This window comes from Erythrolamprus reginae, chromosome 5 (genome assembly GCF_031021105.1).
Source record: "Erythrolamprus reginae isolate rEryReg1 chromosome 5, rEryReg1.hap1, whole genome shotgun sequence".
NCBI classification, from domain to species: Eukaryota; Metazoa; Chordata; class Lepidosauria; order Squamata; family Dipsadidae; genus Erythrolamprus; species Erythrolamprus reginae.
In genome coordinates this window covers 78507631-78520383 of record NC_091954.1, presented here as the reverse complement: position 1 = coordinate 78520383, position 12753 = coordinate 78507631, and the positions used below count along the sequence as shown (strand labels likewise).

The 12753-nt window shown below is 35.7% G+C and overlaps 1 protein-coding gene across 5 annotated transcripts in view; it reads left to right on the top strand.

Annotated features, from left to right (window-relative positions):
- PIK3CB (phosphatidylinositol-4,5-bisphosphate 3-kinase catalytic subunit beta) overlaps positions 1-12753 on the top strand; it is an 87135-nt gene that overhangs the window by 25359 nt on the left and 49023 nt on the right. For all 5 annotated transcript variants that reach the window (XM_070753272.1, XM_070753275.1, XM_070753271.1 and 2 more), the window contains 5 exons: positions 1107-1218; positions 4927-5011; positions 6074-6257; positions 7748-7973; positions 9506-9729. In XM_070753272.1, coding sequence (XP_070609373.1) covers positions 6105-6257; positions 7748-7973; positions 9506-9729 — 603 coding nt within the window. In that variant the 5' untranslated portion in view covers positions 1107-1218; positions 4927-5011; positions 6074-6104. The remainder of the gene's footprint in view (positions 1-1106; positions 1219-4926; positions 5012-6073; positions 6258-7747; positions 7974-9505; positions 9730-12753) is intronic.

Sequence of the window (12753 nt, the reverse complement as noted above, 5' to 3'; positions counted from 1 at the left end):
TTTTTCCCCAGAAAATATTTTTGGAATATTGGAATTATTATGTACTAGGAGATGTGAGTTCATGTGGTATTGTTATATGAAATATAAATTGTCAACATTTACAATTTGCAATTACAGTAATACCTCATGATAGGAACTTAATTGGTGCAAGGAGGAGGTTCGTAAGACGAAAGGTTCGTAAGACGAAACATTGTTTCCTATAGGAAACAATGTAAAGTCAATTAATCCGTGCAACCAAAAAACCCCCCGCAAAAAAACGGCTTTCGGCGACTGCTGGGAAGCGGCGCGGCTGTTTTAAAAGGTGACAGCCGGCCTGGGGGGCTTCCCAGCACCCCCCTGAACCCGGGTTCGGGGTTCAGGGGGTGCTGGGAAGCCTCCCAGGCCGGCTGCGACCTTTTAAAACAGCCGTGCCGCTTCCCATCTGTCTCCTGAAGCCGAACGGCAAAGCCGAACTTCCGCGTTCGGCTTCAGGAAACAGCTGGGAAGCGGCGCGGCTCTTTTAAAAGGTCGCAGCTGGCCTGGGGGGCTTCCCAGCACCCCCCCGAACACCGAACCTGGGTTCGGGGGGGTACTGGGAAGCCCCCCAGGCCGGCTGCGACCTTTTAAAACAGCCGCGCCGCTTCCCAGCTGTCTCCTGAAGCCGAACGGCAAAGCCGAACTTCCGCATTTGGCTTCAGGAGACAGCTGGGAAGCGGCGCGGCTCTTTTAAAAGGTCGCAGCCGGCCTGGGGGACTTCCCAGCACCCCCCCGAACCAAACCCGGGGTTCAGAAAAATTTTGCCTCTTCTTACGAACTTTGTTCGAGTTACGAACTGGCGTTCGGGAGGCTTCTGGGAAGCCCCGCCGCCCGGCTGTCACCTTTTAAAACAGCCACGCGGCTTCCCAGCAGTCTCCGAATGCCGGTTCGTAACTCGAAAAAGTTCGTAAGAAGAGGCAAAATTTTTCTGAACCCCGGGTTCGTATCACGAGTTGTTCGTAAGACGAGGGGTTCGTATCTTGAGGTACCACTGTAATTGGAAATGAGCAAAGACGTAATATATTTCATGATTTAAGTTACCTTCTGTTCAGACATGCCATTTTACTCTTCTTCTTTTTCTTTTGGAACAGTTCTGTCATCCAGTGCCTCTTTCCAAGAAAAGTGAGAGAAAAGATGGTTTGCACAAATAAGCTTAAGTGGCCAGAATTACTTTGAATGAATTCTGAAGATAAAAACAAAAATGTAAGTTGTTTTTATTATTAAAGTTAAATTCCATAAGCATATGTACAAAGGAGAGAATTTTGATTGGTTTTTCTCAGCATTTTTAAAAGATATTTTTATCCCACTTTTATTATTTATATAAGTAACTCAAAGTGGCAAACATTCTTAAATATTCTTTCCTCCTTATATTTTCCATGTGGCAACAATGCTTTGGGATGAATTAGGCTAAGCATGAGTGATTGACCCAAAGTCACCCAACTGGCTTGCATGCCTAAGGCAGAGCTAGAACTCACACTTTACTGCTTTCTAGCCTAGTTCCTTAACCACTAGACCAAATTAAACTCCAGAGCTGGAGAGATTTCTTGGATGAGAAGCAAAAGATCTTCAAAGAAAAACCAGAAACTCCAGTTGCCTCTTGAAAAAAGCATCTTTGGTACCAGAGCTGAAGGAACTCGGGCGGTAGGAAAAGCAAGTAGGATGTTTGGCTGCATAGCTAGAGGTATAACAAGCAGGAAGAGGGAGATTGTGATCCCGCTATATAGAGTGCTGGTGAGATCACATTTGGAAATACTGTGTTCAGTTCTGAAGACCTCACCTACAAAAAGATATTGACAAAATTGAACGGGTCCAAAGACAGGCTACACGAATGGTGGAAGGTCTTAAGCATAAAATGTATCAGGAAAGACTTAATGAAATCAATCTGTATAGTCTAGTTTAAAAGTAAAATATGGATGTTTTTCATGATGATTTTAATACATTTTTCCTTTTCTAGTCAAAGTGGGTATCAAATATTTGTTATTACATGGGCAAATAAATACTGTACCAGGTAAACAAAAGAGCTCATTACAAGAATTTTTTTCCTGATTTATATATACCATAAAACATCTCTATTTAAATTAAAGTTATGGAGCTGGGGGCATTAGGTTTCATCCAAGCCTTATATTTATTACACAGAGTACATTAATATATCAAATGCATTATAATCTTGGAACACATATGAGAAGTTTTTAATTTCATTCAAAACTAGATGTTGCATTAATCAGCCCTGAAATCTTTGTAAGATAATTCTTTTATTTTTCAATTATTTGAAAGGGCAGGAAAGCTTGTATAAGAACATAAAACATATATCCACATAGGCTATTATTGTCTCTAATGAAGATTACATGAGTGCAAGATTAGACCTGTGGGAGAGCTGAAAGTTTCTTTGTTAATGTCAGTATAACAACTAAGCAATATCTTTTCTTATATGGGACCACAAAATTCATGTAATCTCCTCCACAAATTTACTTCCAACTCAATGAACAGGAGACACCATGTACGTACGTGCCAGACCAATACATAATTTATTTTGGCTTAGCGGGAATATGAATCCAGTGGCATTAGATTCAAACTATGCTGGAATTAGTGATTCAGCTATGTTTGAAAACTATGGATTCTTCAACTTTAATATAAACAATAATAGTATTAATAACAAAAGCAGCTTGTATTTTCCAGCATGATTCTGTTTCAAAATTTATCTCACAGCCTTACTACAAAGATGAAATGTGAATGCACACAAAAATCTTTGCAAGGCAGCAGTGCAATATAAATATGAGGTAAACTTTCAATCAACTGGACAACTAGTGCCAAAGGATCAATACTGATTTTAAAAATGTATTCCAGTGTGTACTGGTAAAAACAAGTGAGATGCCAGTTTGTCTTCTATATGTGTCTAGATCTATATGTGGAAATTCTAATATACAGTGTTCCCTCGATTTTCGCGGGGGATGCGTTCCGAGACCGCCCGCAAAAGTTGAATTTCCGCAAAGTAGAGATGCGGAAGTAAATACACTATTTTTGGCTATGAACAGTATCCCAAGCCATCCCTTAACACTTTAAACCCCTAAATTTACAATTTCCCATTCCCTTAGCAACCATTTAGATTATTACTCACCATGTTTATTTATTAAAGTTTATTTTAAAAAAGTTTTTTAAAGGCAGATGAAAGTTTGGCAATGACATATGACGTCATCGGGCGCGAAAAACCGTGGTATAGGGGAAAAAACCGTAAAATATTTTTTAATTAATATTTTTTTAAAACCGTGGTATAGACGTTCCGTGAAATTCGAACCCGCGAAAATCGAGGGAACACTGTAATGTACTTTTCACGCCACTATAATTATTATTATTTATTAGATTTGTATGCCGCCCTGTTTTTTCCTGTTTTTTAAATCTTATCTTGAGGAACATTATTTAAAACAGCCTTTTTCAAGAAATCCACAGGCCTATGGAAAAAATTAAAAATGTTACACAGGTCTTAAACTTTGTTTAAAATTATTTATAAAAATCACTGTTGCATAGATTGGAAAACTGTTTTGCAAGAAGTCTTACAAGAACAAAGCTATTCAGACAGCGAAAGCCAACTTCATATAGTAACTAAAACACATGACTTGGCTATTAATAATGAATGAAATATTTGTGTCTCTTTCTGTAATATAAAAATCAGAGTTCTTGGCTGATAATGACAATTGGTTTATTGTTGAAGTGCTGCGTTTTTGCACACGGCACTTAATTTTTATGTAAATAAAATTGGCAAGCAAAGCAAATTCAAATAAGCATTTAAATCCACCTACTGTGTGTAAGTAAATGGTGGCCGTACAATTTAACAATGATCCTTTATTTGATGAAAACTGTTATGATCATGGAAATAGTTTTGATAGAATTATATTGTCACTAACATTGAAACAATCAAAAAAAGGATTAAGCACTCCCTCCACTACTGCTCCAGTCAAAAGATATGCTTCACGCAGCTATATTTTTTCCTAATTTCGTAAACTCCTTAAAACCCACCTCTGTCGTCAAGCGTGGGGGAACTGAAACACCTCCCCCTGCCTATGTAGTTTTCTGTGTATGATATGATTGTATGTATGTTTTTTATATACTGGGGTTCCTTGCTTTTTAGACTTTTTTAAATGTATTATTGTTATTTTAGAGTTTAACTATTAGATTTGTCATTATATATTGTTTTTATCATTGCTGTGAGCCGCCCCGAGTCTACGGAGAGGGGCGGCATACAAATCTAATTAATAATAATAATAATAATAATAATAATAATAATAATAATAATAATAATAATAATAATTCAATGGTAGGCCTTACCATGGAAAAGTCCATCTATCCCTTTGTTTTTACTACTAGATTTGGGAATATGATCAGTAGTGTGTTCCTACCGGTATGGAGGACGACACCACATTGGTAGTAATACTGGAGCTGTTCTGTGTGGGCGCGCATGCGCATGACTCAAAATCTTGCGAGGGTCATGTGTGCACGAGATTTCAGCAATTTTTTTCTTCTGTGCCTGGGCAGAATAAATAAATATTGGTAATTTGAACATAAAAATAAATAATATTGTCCTGTTCCTTTTTATACAGCTAATGAGAAGCTATATTTAATATGAACCTTGCTATGCTTGCTATTAGTAGGATAATTAGTAAGCTAACCAACAACACCTTAAAAGGAAAAAGAGAACAAAGGCAAAAGCTTTCAACTTTTATTTATTTATTAATCAAATTTATATAGCAATATATGGCAGTGAGAGCACTGTAGATGGCACATAAAAATGGATTCCAACCGTTGATAAAAATAACTTCATAAAAATGGAATGCTAATGTTATTTATAATATTAAAATGTGATAAGATTTTGCTGACATATCTTTATATTTAGACCAAACACTTAATTTGTCTTGATAGCTGGATTCCTTGGATACAGTGGCTGCACATGGACATAATATTAAGCTAGTGGCAATGCCAGGCTGACTTTATCAAGATTTAAAAGGTAAGCAGGGTCAGGCTGGTTAATGTTTGAAAGCGGAACCTCCAAGGAATACCAGGAATATAGCCTAAGCTAAAAAATCATAAAGATTCCTCCAAGAAAAATTAGTAGACCACCTGTACATTAGTAGACCACTTCTGTACATCTACAATTCTGTGAAGTCACCAGGCCTTGATCCTGGCTCAAACAGAGACATTAGTGCAGCTTCTTCTTAGCATATTTTATTTTATTTTATTTATTTATTTATTCATTTGTCTAATACACAAATACATAGGAAGAAAAATAGACATGTAGTAATATATATAAGGGTAAAGTGAACTTAGAGGAGGGGATATATGAAAGTAAGAAAATATATATGATAAGTGAGAGAAAGGAAAGACAATTGGACAGGGGACGAAAGGCACACCAGTGCACTTATGTATGCCCCTTACTGGTCTCTTAGGAACCTGGAGAGGTCAATCGTGGAGAGTCTAAGGGAGAAATGTTGGGGGTTAGGGGTTGACACAATTGAGTCCGGCAATGAGTTCCACGCTTCGATAACTCAATTGTTGAAATCATATTTTTTACAGTCAAGTTTGGAGCGGTTCGTATTAAGTTTGAATCTGTTGCGTGCTCTTGTGTTGTTGCGGTTGAAGCTGAAGTAGTCATTGACCGGTAGGACGTTGCAGCATATGATCTTGTGGGCAATACTCAAATCGTGTTTTAGGCGCCGTAGTTCTAGGCTTTCTAGGCCCAGGATTGTTAGTCTATTTTCGTAGGATGTTCTGTTTCGAGTGGAGGAGTGAAGGGCTATTTTGGTGAAATATCTTTGGACATTTTCAAGGGTGTTGATGTCTGAGATGTGGTATGGGTTGCCAAGAAAAGTGTGTGCTTGTAGTTGTGTATTCAAAAGCAACTGAGCACGTCTCAAGGGCATTTACAGGTTAATAGAATTCATTCATTATGAGGCTGGTTCTACTAGGATTTGACTTGTAATTCTGTAGATTTTTGTTCCATTTCTTTCAAGCTGATCTGAGGGATGAGGAAAAAAGTCTCAGCTTGCTCCATCTTTATTTTTCTTTGTAGGTCCATGTGGTTATGATATTTAAATTCTATAATGCCTCCTGCCATGGCAGATATCCTGGACATCTGGGCAATAGATTCACACATAGCAGCTGATAGCTCAATCTCTGTGGATTGCCTGCTTCCCACTGGAATTTACATCAGTCTAGATGTTCCTCGTGATGCCACTCTTTGTCACATCAAGCAGGTAAAATGCTGCTTAGATATTCATATATTTTAATTGAAACATCTTTTATTAGTATTTTTATTCCATGTTTTTACTAAAGTAAGATTCTTAATACGAATTATTAAAATGTTTTTAAGAGCAGACGTCTTATGGGCGTTTTTCCCCCTACGGGAGTACAATTCAATCATTTTCATGAAACATCTAGTCTCAGTATTGATTATCTAGCTTCTAGTCATAGAAGAGGAGCCATAAAATAAATTTTTAACAGAAAATGATCCCACTGCATCCCTTAGAGCAGTGTTTTTCAACCAGTGTGCCGTGGCACAGTAGTGTGCCGCGAGACATGGTCAGGTGTGCCGCAAAGAAGGAAGTTCAGGTTCTTGCAACTTTTTGGTGAGAGAGAGAGAAAGAAAGCAAGAGAGAAAGAGAAAGAAAGAGAGAAAGAAAAGAAAGAGAGAAAGCAAGAGAGAGAGAGAGAGAGAAAAGAAAGCAAGAGAGAGAGATAGAGAAAAGGAGAGGAAGGGAGAGAGATAGAGAAATGAGAGAAAAAAGGGGAGGAAAAAAGAGAAATGAGAAAATGATTGAGACAGAGAATGAGAGGAAAGAGAGAGAAACAAAAGAGAGAGAGAAGTGACTCTTGATTTAAAGGATATGATAAAAAGCACCCAAAGAATAAGAGAGAAAACCCCCCCAGCCCTCACCTGTTTTGGGAAATGGTTCAAGAGTGTATACACACGCACACACACACACACACACAGGGGGGGAGGAGACAGGGATGGAAAAAGAGAGAAGAGTGTCTTAGGATGTCATTTTGGTTGTTGGTGTGCCCCAGGATTTTGTAAATGTAAAAAAATGTGCCGCGGCTCAAAAAAGGTTGAAAATCACTGCCTTAGAGAAGATTCAAGGGGTGCTGTTCTGAACCCTCTGTATTTTTAGGAGCGTACCTGCTCAGCCAACTTTCTCTTCTATTAGCTAAATAATAAATGTAGGAAATCTTTTTGGTACTGAAGATGGCCAAGCACCTTTGTTCCATTTTTAGGAAATAAGCCTAATAATTGATTTATAGACATAATGCATTTGGCTTGGAATTTATTTTTGTTTTAATCAACTCAAACCAGCTCAGTAGTTTGACAAATTTACCAAAGAAGATCACAAAAGGTCCAACTTGGAGGAAAAAAACTCTTCCTTAGAACTTAATGCTTAAATATAAATAAAATTTTGTGAGTATCCTTTTTGTTAGTGAAAGACTATTCTAGAATACTCGTTCTAGTAAAATGAACTAGTTTTCTCTTAAGCTCAACATACCAACACACTGAAATTTGATACTTTTGTTGGTCTTTGAAGGCTTGAGTCAGCTGGATTTGATTTAAGGATGTTTGTTTATGCTATAGTTTGAGCTTGCAAGAATAGAAAAGGAACACCAATTAATGCTGGATTTAAATTGAAAAAGAATTTACTTTCTAGTGAATCAACTAGAACATTTTGTTACCACAATTTGATCTTATTTGCAGCTATTATGGAAACAAGCACACAGCTACCCTCTATTTCATCTTCTTTCGGAGATTGATTCTTATATGTTCTCCTATGTGAACCAAACAGCAGTACGTGAGGAACTGGAAGATGAAACACGAAGACTCTGTGATATTAGACCATTTCTTCCTGTTCTTCAGTTAATCACAAGAAGCTGTGATCCAGGAGAAAAGTTAGATGCTAAAATAAGTGTTCTCATAGGAAAAGGTAAATATCAATGTTCTTGGTTTGGGGATAAGGCACTACAGGTATATTAACTTGAGGAGATTTGAAGCAAAAGAATAATATTTTTATTTTACACTAGATAATCCATGACCTGTTGTGTCATCCTTTTAGGGATATTGACCACTGGTGGGCAAAAAAACAGTGGGAGCAGGAGCGATTTCCAGCTTCCCTATTGCTTTTGCTTGCTTTGGAAGGAGTATCAAAAACTTCTTCTCCTTGGCTGGAATGCAGAGCTGTAATCACTTTGTTACTTTGCTGAGGGGATAAAGTCATGGATCATGATAAAAACTTCCCTCCCCATCCCAGCACCAGAGGTGGGTTTCTACTGGTTCTTTAGAACCGGTAGCGGGATTCCTCCCCTCTCCCCAAACTGGGAGTGATTGCCATGCCCCTGAACCGGCTTGCTAGGTGGCACAATAGGTGGCGCCATCTTATTTTTTGTTTTTGTACATGCACAGAAGCTGTTTTTTGCTTCTGTGCATGTGCAGAAGCTTGGTTTTCGACTCTGTACATGGGCCCACCTGGCACGTGAGGAAGCAAACCTGCAGCAAAGTAAGTCAAAACCCACATCTGCCAAGCAAGTAGCCATCAATCACCAGCACTTTTTAGATAGTCCTACCTCACCAGTAGGCATAGGCATTTGAGTTGCTCCATCACCATTAAGAGATTACAGAATTCAACTTCAAAGCAACCAATTGCTGGTTGTTTCTCAATCTTTACCATTAACCTATTGGGTATAGGGAGGCAGAGGGTGGGCGGAGTTACAACTATCCCATCTTTCCTTGTATAAGGCAATGGAATTCTGGGAAGTATAATCACAAGTGTAATATTTTATTTATTTATTGCTGAGAGCTGATGTCCAGGAACCTGGAAAATCTGGAGAACAGATATTTTCCCTCTTGCATAATAGTTTGAGAATTATGAACTAGGTCAATTTAAACAATATTGTCCAATTTCTTAACTCTCCTTTCCTCCATCTGTTTCACCTTAGCAACTCATTTAGCAACTACAATTCATTTCGTAATTTGGAAGTAAAATTGGTAATTGATAAAGATGTCGTGAAGATCACTGGTTTTTACTGACCCATTTTTAATTAACTCTTGTACCATTGTGCCAGCATTACTCTCATTCTGCAAGCATTATGGTCAGATGCACAAAATTTACTTAGTGTGTGCATCTGACCAGTCATTAGTCAGAAAATGATTTTTAAAAAAATACTATTGTATTTGCAAATAGTAATTAACCAAAATAGCCTCTAAACAAGTTGTTATATACAGAAATGTAAAATATACAGATTGTATTTTTTTAAAAAAAAAATTATCCTAGAAATGATTAAATATGCATTTAAATTAAACGTTCAATATAAAGAAAATTGTGTAATTCTATAGTTATTAAACACTTTGTGGATTGTAATAGGCCTTTAGTATGTGGATGTCATAAATGTTCCCATATTAAATGGACTTAAGTTTAATGCTGCTGTTGTCTTCTTTTTTTTTAACACAAAAAAAATCCAGGCCTCCATGATTTTGATGCCCTACAGGACCCAGAAATCAAAGAGTTTCGGGTTAAGATGCGACAAATTAGCGAAGAGAAAATGCAGTCACTGATGGGATTTTCTTGGATTAATTGGTTAAAGCACACATACCCACCAGAATTAGAACCAGCAATCCAGGACAACTTTCAGGATAAACTTTATGGTGGCAACATTGTTGTGGCTATCCATTATGAGAACTGTCAGGTGGGGGTCTTAATCTAATTTGCAAACTTTTATATCCTTTAATTTTTACTAAATGTGAAGGATTTGATGGGCATTTTATGTATTTCTGAAAGAGTAGTCTCTTTATTGTATTATTCTGCAGAGGCAGCTATATTTTAGAACCAAGAACAGTTAACTGAGAACAAACATGAAAATTCTATAAGTGAGTGTAACCCAAAGTTATATATTTTACATATGGTAAGCTGTCCAGAGTCTTTTTTAAGTTGGACGGCCTCAATACCTAATAAATTAAATTACATGAATGATTTTGGATCACACTCCTTTCATTTCCTTATTTTTAAACCAAGACACACTTTTCTGATACCTTCTGAATTATCTGTTAAATTTCACATATTAAAGTGGAACATGGCTTTAAGCATTGCATCTTGAATTGTGAAATTACAATATAAATCTATATTAATTTCTGAATGTCTGTGAATCAATGGCATTTTATGGCATTTTAAAAAGTGACTAATGTAAGTGGCATAGGAAACCTTAATTTCATTCTCAAGAAATCAAAGTTATATTTGATTGTTGTTCTCCTGTTTAAAATTGTTTATTTCAATTCCAGATTTACCCATTCATATTAAGATAGCTGCAATTGATGTCCTTTCCAGTTAAAATAGCAATTTCAAAATAAAAGATGGCCTACATGTATGAGTTACATAGTTAAAAAAATGTTTTGTTTCTATATGCATAAGAGTAAAAACAGATTCAGTACATTATAGTAGTCTGAAAGTAACATTATATTATTTTTTCTGGGTTCTTAAGATTAATCAATGTATTGTTTATAAATCTACTAGAATCTTACACTCTTGTCATTTTCCTCACAAACAAAAATCTGAGGCGTAGAGAAATTAATTTAGCTAAAGACATATTAACTCTTGCCATGTGTTTCCTGGATCAAAATGTCCATGTCAGCTGATATTTGCAGGAATTGTACGGTAGTTTAAGAGGAATTTATCAAACTGGCAAAATGTGTTTTTTTGGAAAAGTTAATTTCAATCCCATCTCTCCTAACAATCTTAGCAATCTTATTAATATTTATGTTAGATTTTCTTCATTAATATATTTAATTTGTAAATAATTAAACTATTTGTAGGGCTTTATAGAAACAGATGACTCCTATGAAATATCAACTATATACATAGTTGAGAAAAAATAGCTGATGACTTTATTTTTGAATATTTGATTTTGAGTTTTCGGCTTAGGCAGAAACTTCAGAGAACATAACAGTTTTGAGACAAATACATTTTGAAACTAAGAAAATATTGTATTGATTTTGCTAACTTCTTTATTATAGCTATGATACTCCATCATGAGGTTTGGCTGGTTACCAAAAAGCTCATACATAAATAAAGTCCCAGACAAAAAATAATAATAAGAAAACCAAATGAAATGAAAACTAAGATATGATTTTCATTTGTCAATAATTGCTTTTGAATTTTACATATTACATTTTTTTTTCTGGAGTGAAAGCTCCATATGTCTTTATAAAAGCGTTTTGTAAATGTGGAATAGACCCTGCTGGGATGATTCTTAACAGGGGAAACATTTTTATTGCTTTATTTCAGTTGTTTAGTGTTTATATATGGCCAAATTTTGAAGTATCTATTAGCATCAGCATTTGAACTCTAAAATACCTTTAAGAAATTTTAAAAATGACTTCACAGGTGGTTTTAAAGTACTAAAACAAAGTTTTTGTTTAATTTCAGTTTTTTCTCTATGGAATCAATGTTTATTTACTCTTATTCTTAATTGCCATATAAGAACCTATATTAATTATTGCATAGGATTTATATATAATAATGCTATGATATGCATAGAAACTCAAATATAACTTTTTGCACATTTCTGTAAAAATAAAAAGTAACTTCTTTCTCTAATAAGACAGTTTTTTAAATTTTATTGGCTTTCTTTTTAAAATTTTAAAGTCATTTGTTATAATACATATTCCTTGCTGCAATAGCACATCGTCAGTATAGACATCAATATCTAGATAATTTTATTTTAATTTTCTGAGTATAGACATCTATATCTAGATAATTATTTTAATTTTCTGAATGGTTTTTATTAATGGATAAATATATCTAATATATTTTAAAAGAAAAAACTTAGCGATGTTTGTAACTTGGAAAATTCTAAAGGAGGTTATAAAAAAATTAATCTGAAGGCGCTATGGAAACAAAAGATACAATGCAGTAATTACCTGAAATTCTCATTTATTTATTTTTCCAGAACAACATTTATTTCATAATTTTATTTGCTAATTTTATTAGATTGAGGAAATGCAGTAGACATACTTTGAATTTAGCAGAGTAGTTGTTGACAGTGTTGTTAAAAGACACACTTAATTGGATATATAGATGATTTCAACCTATCTATATTCAAAGAGAACTCGAAGACGTTCTTCATCAAACTGGAACAGGGGTGGGTTCCTTCCGGTTCAGAACAGTACACCCTGCTGGTAACGTCACAATGACATCACTGACATGCTTTGGTCAGTGAAGGTCTGTGGGTGGTGTCATCTCCCCCCCCCCCCCCCGAGAAAGCGCAGAAGCCGAGTTTCTGGCACTATAGTCTAAGGAGAAGGGTGGCATAAAAACCAAATAAATAAATAAATAAATAAATAGTCAGCAGTGTAAAGCAGCTGCTACAAATGGAAACTTAGTTTATTTTTTATTGATTAAAAGACCAGATCAAGTTTAAAAAACAGCATATTGAAATATGTAAAAATATATTCAGTGAAATAATCATATAAGATCATTACCTTGATAGTTGATTCTAATCTGCTTTAGATAGGAAGTCAGATGGCTTTAGCTATCAGTTTGGCAGTTTTTCTTACTGCTGTATTGTACATTGGAGGAGGTAAGATCATCTGTTGATGGGATCTTAAGGAGCTGTCATATCAATTAATGATCTTAACATCCTTGCTTTAGCTAAAGCACATACAGTAGTTGGCAGTGGAAGAGGATATGACTGATGTACTTGATTTGTGGTGCACCA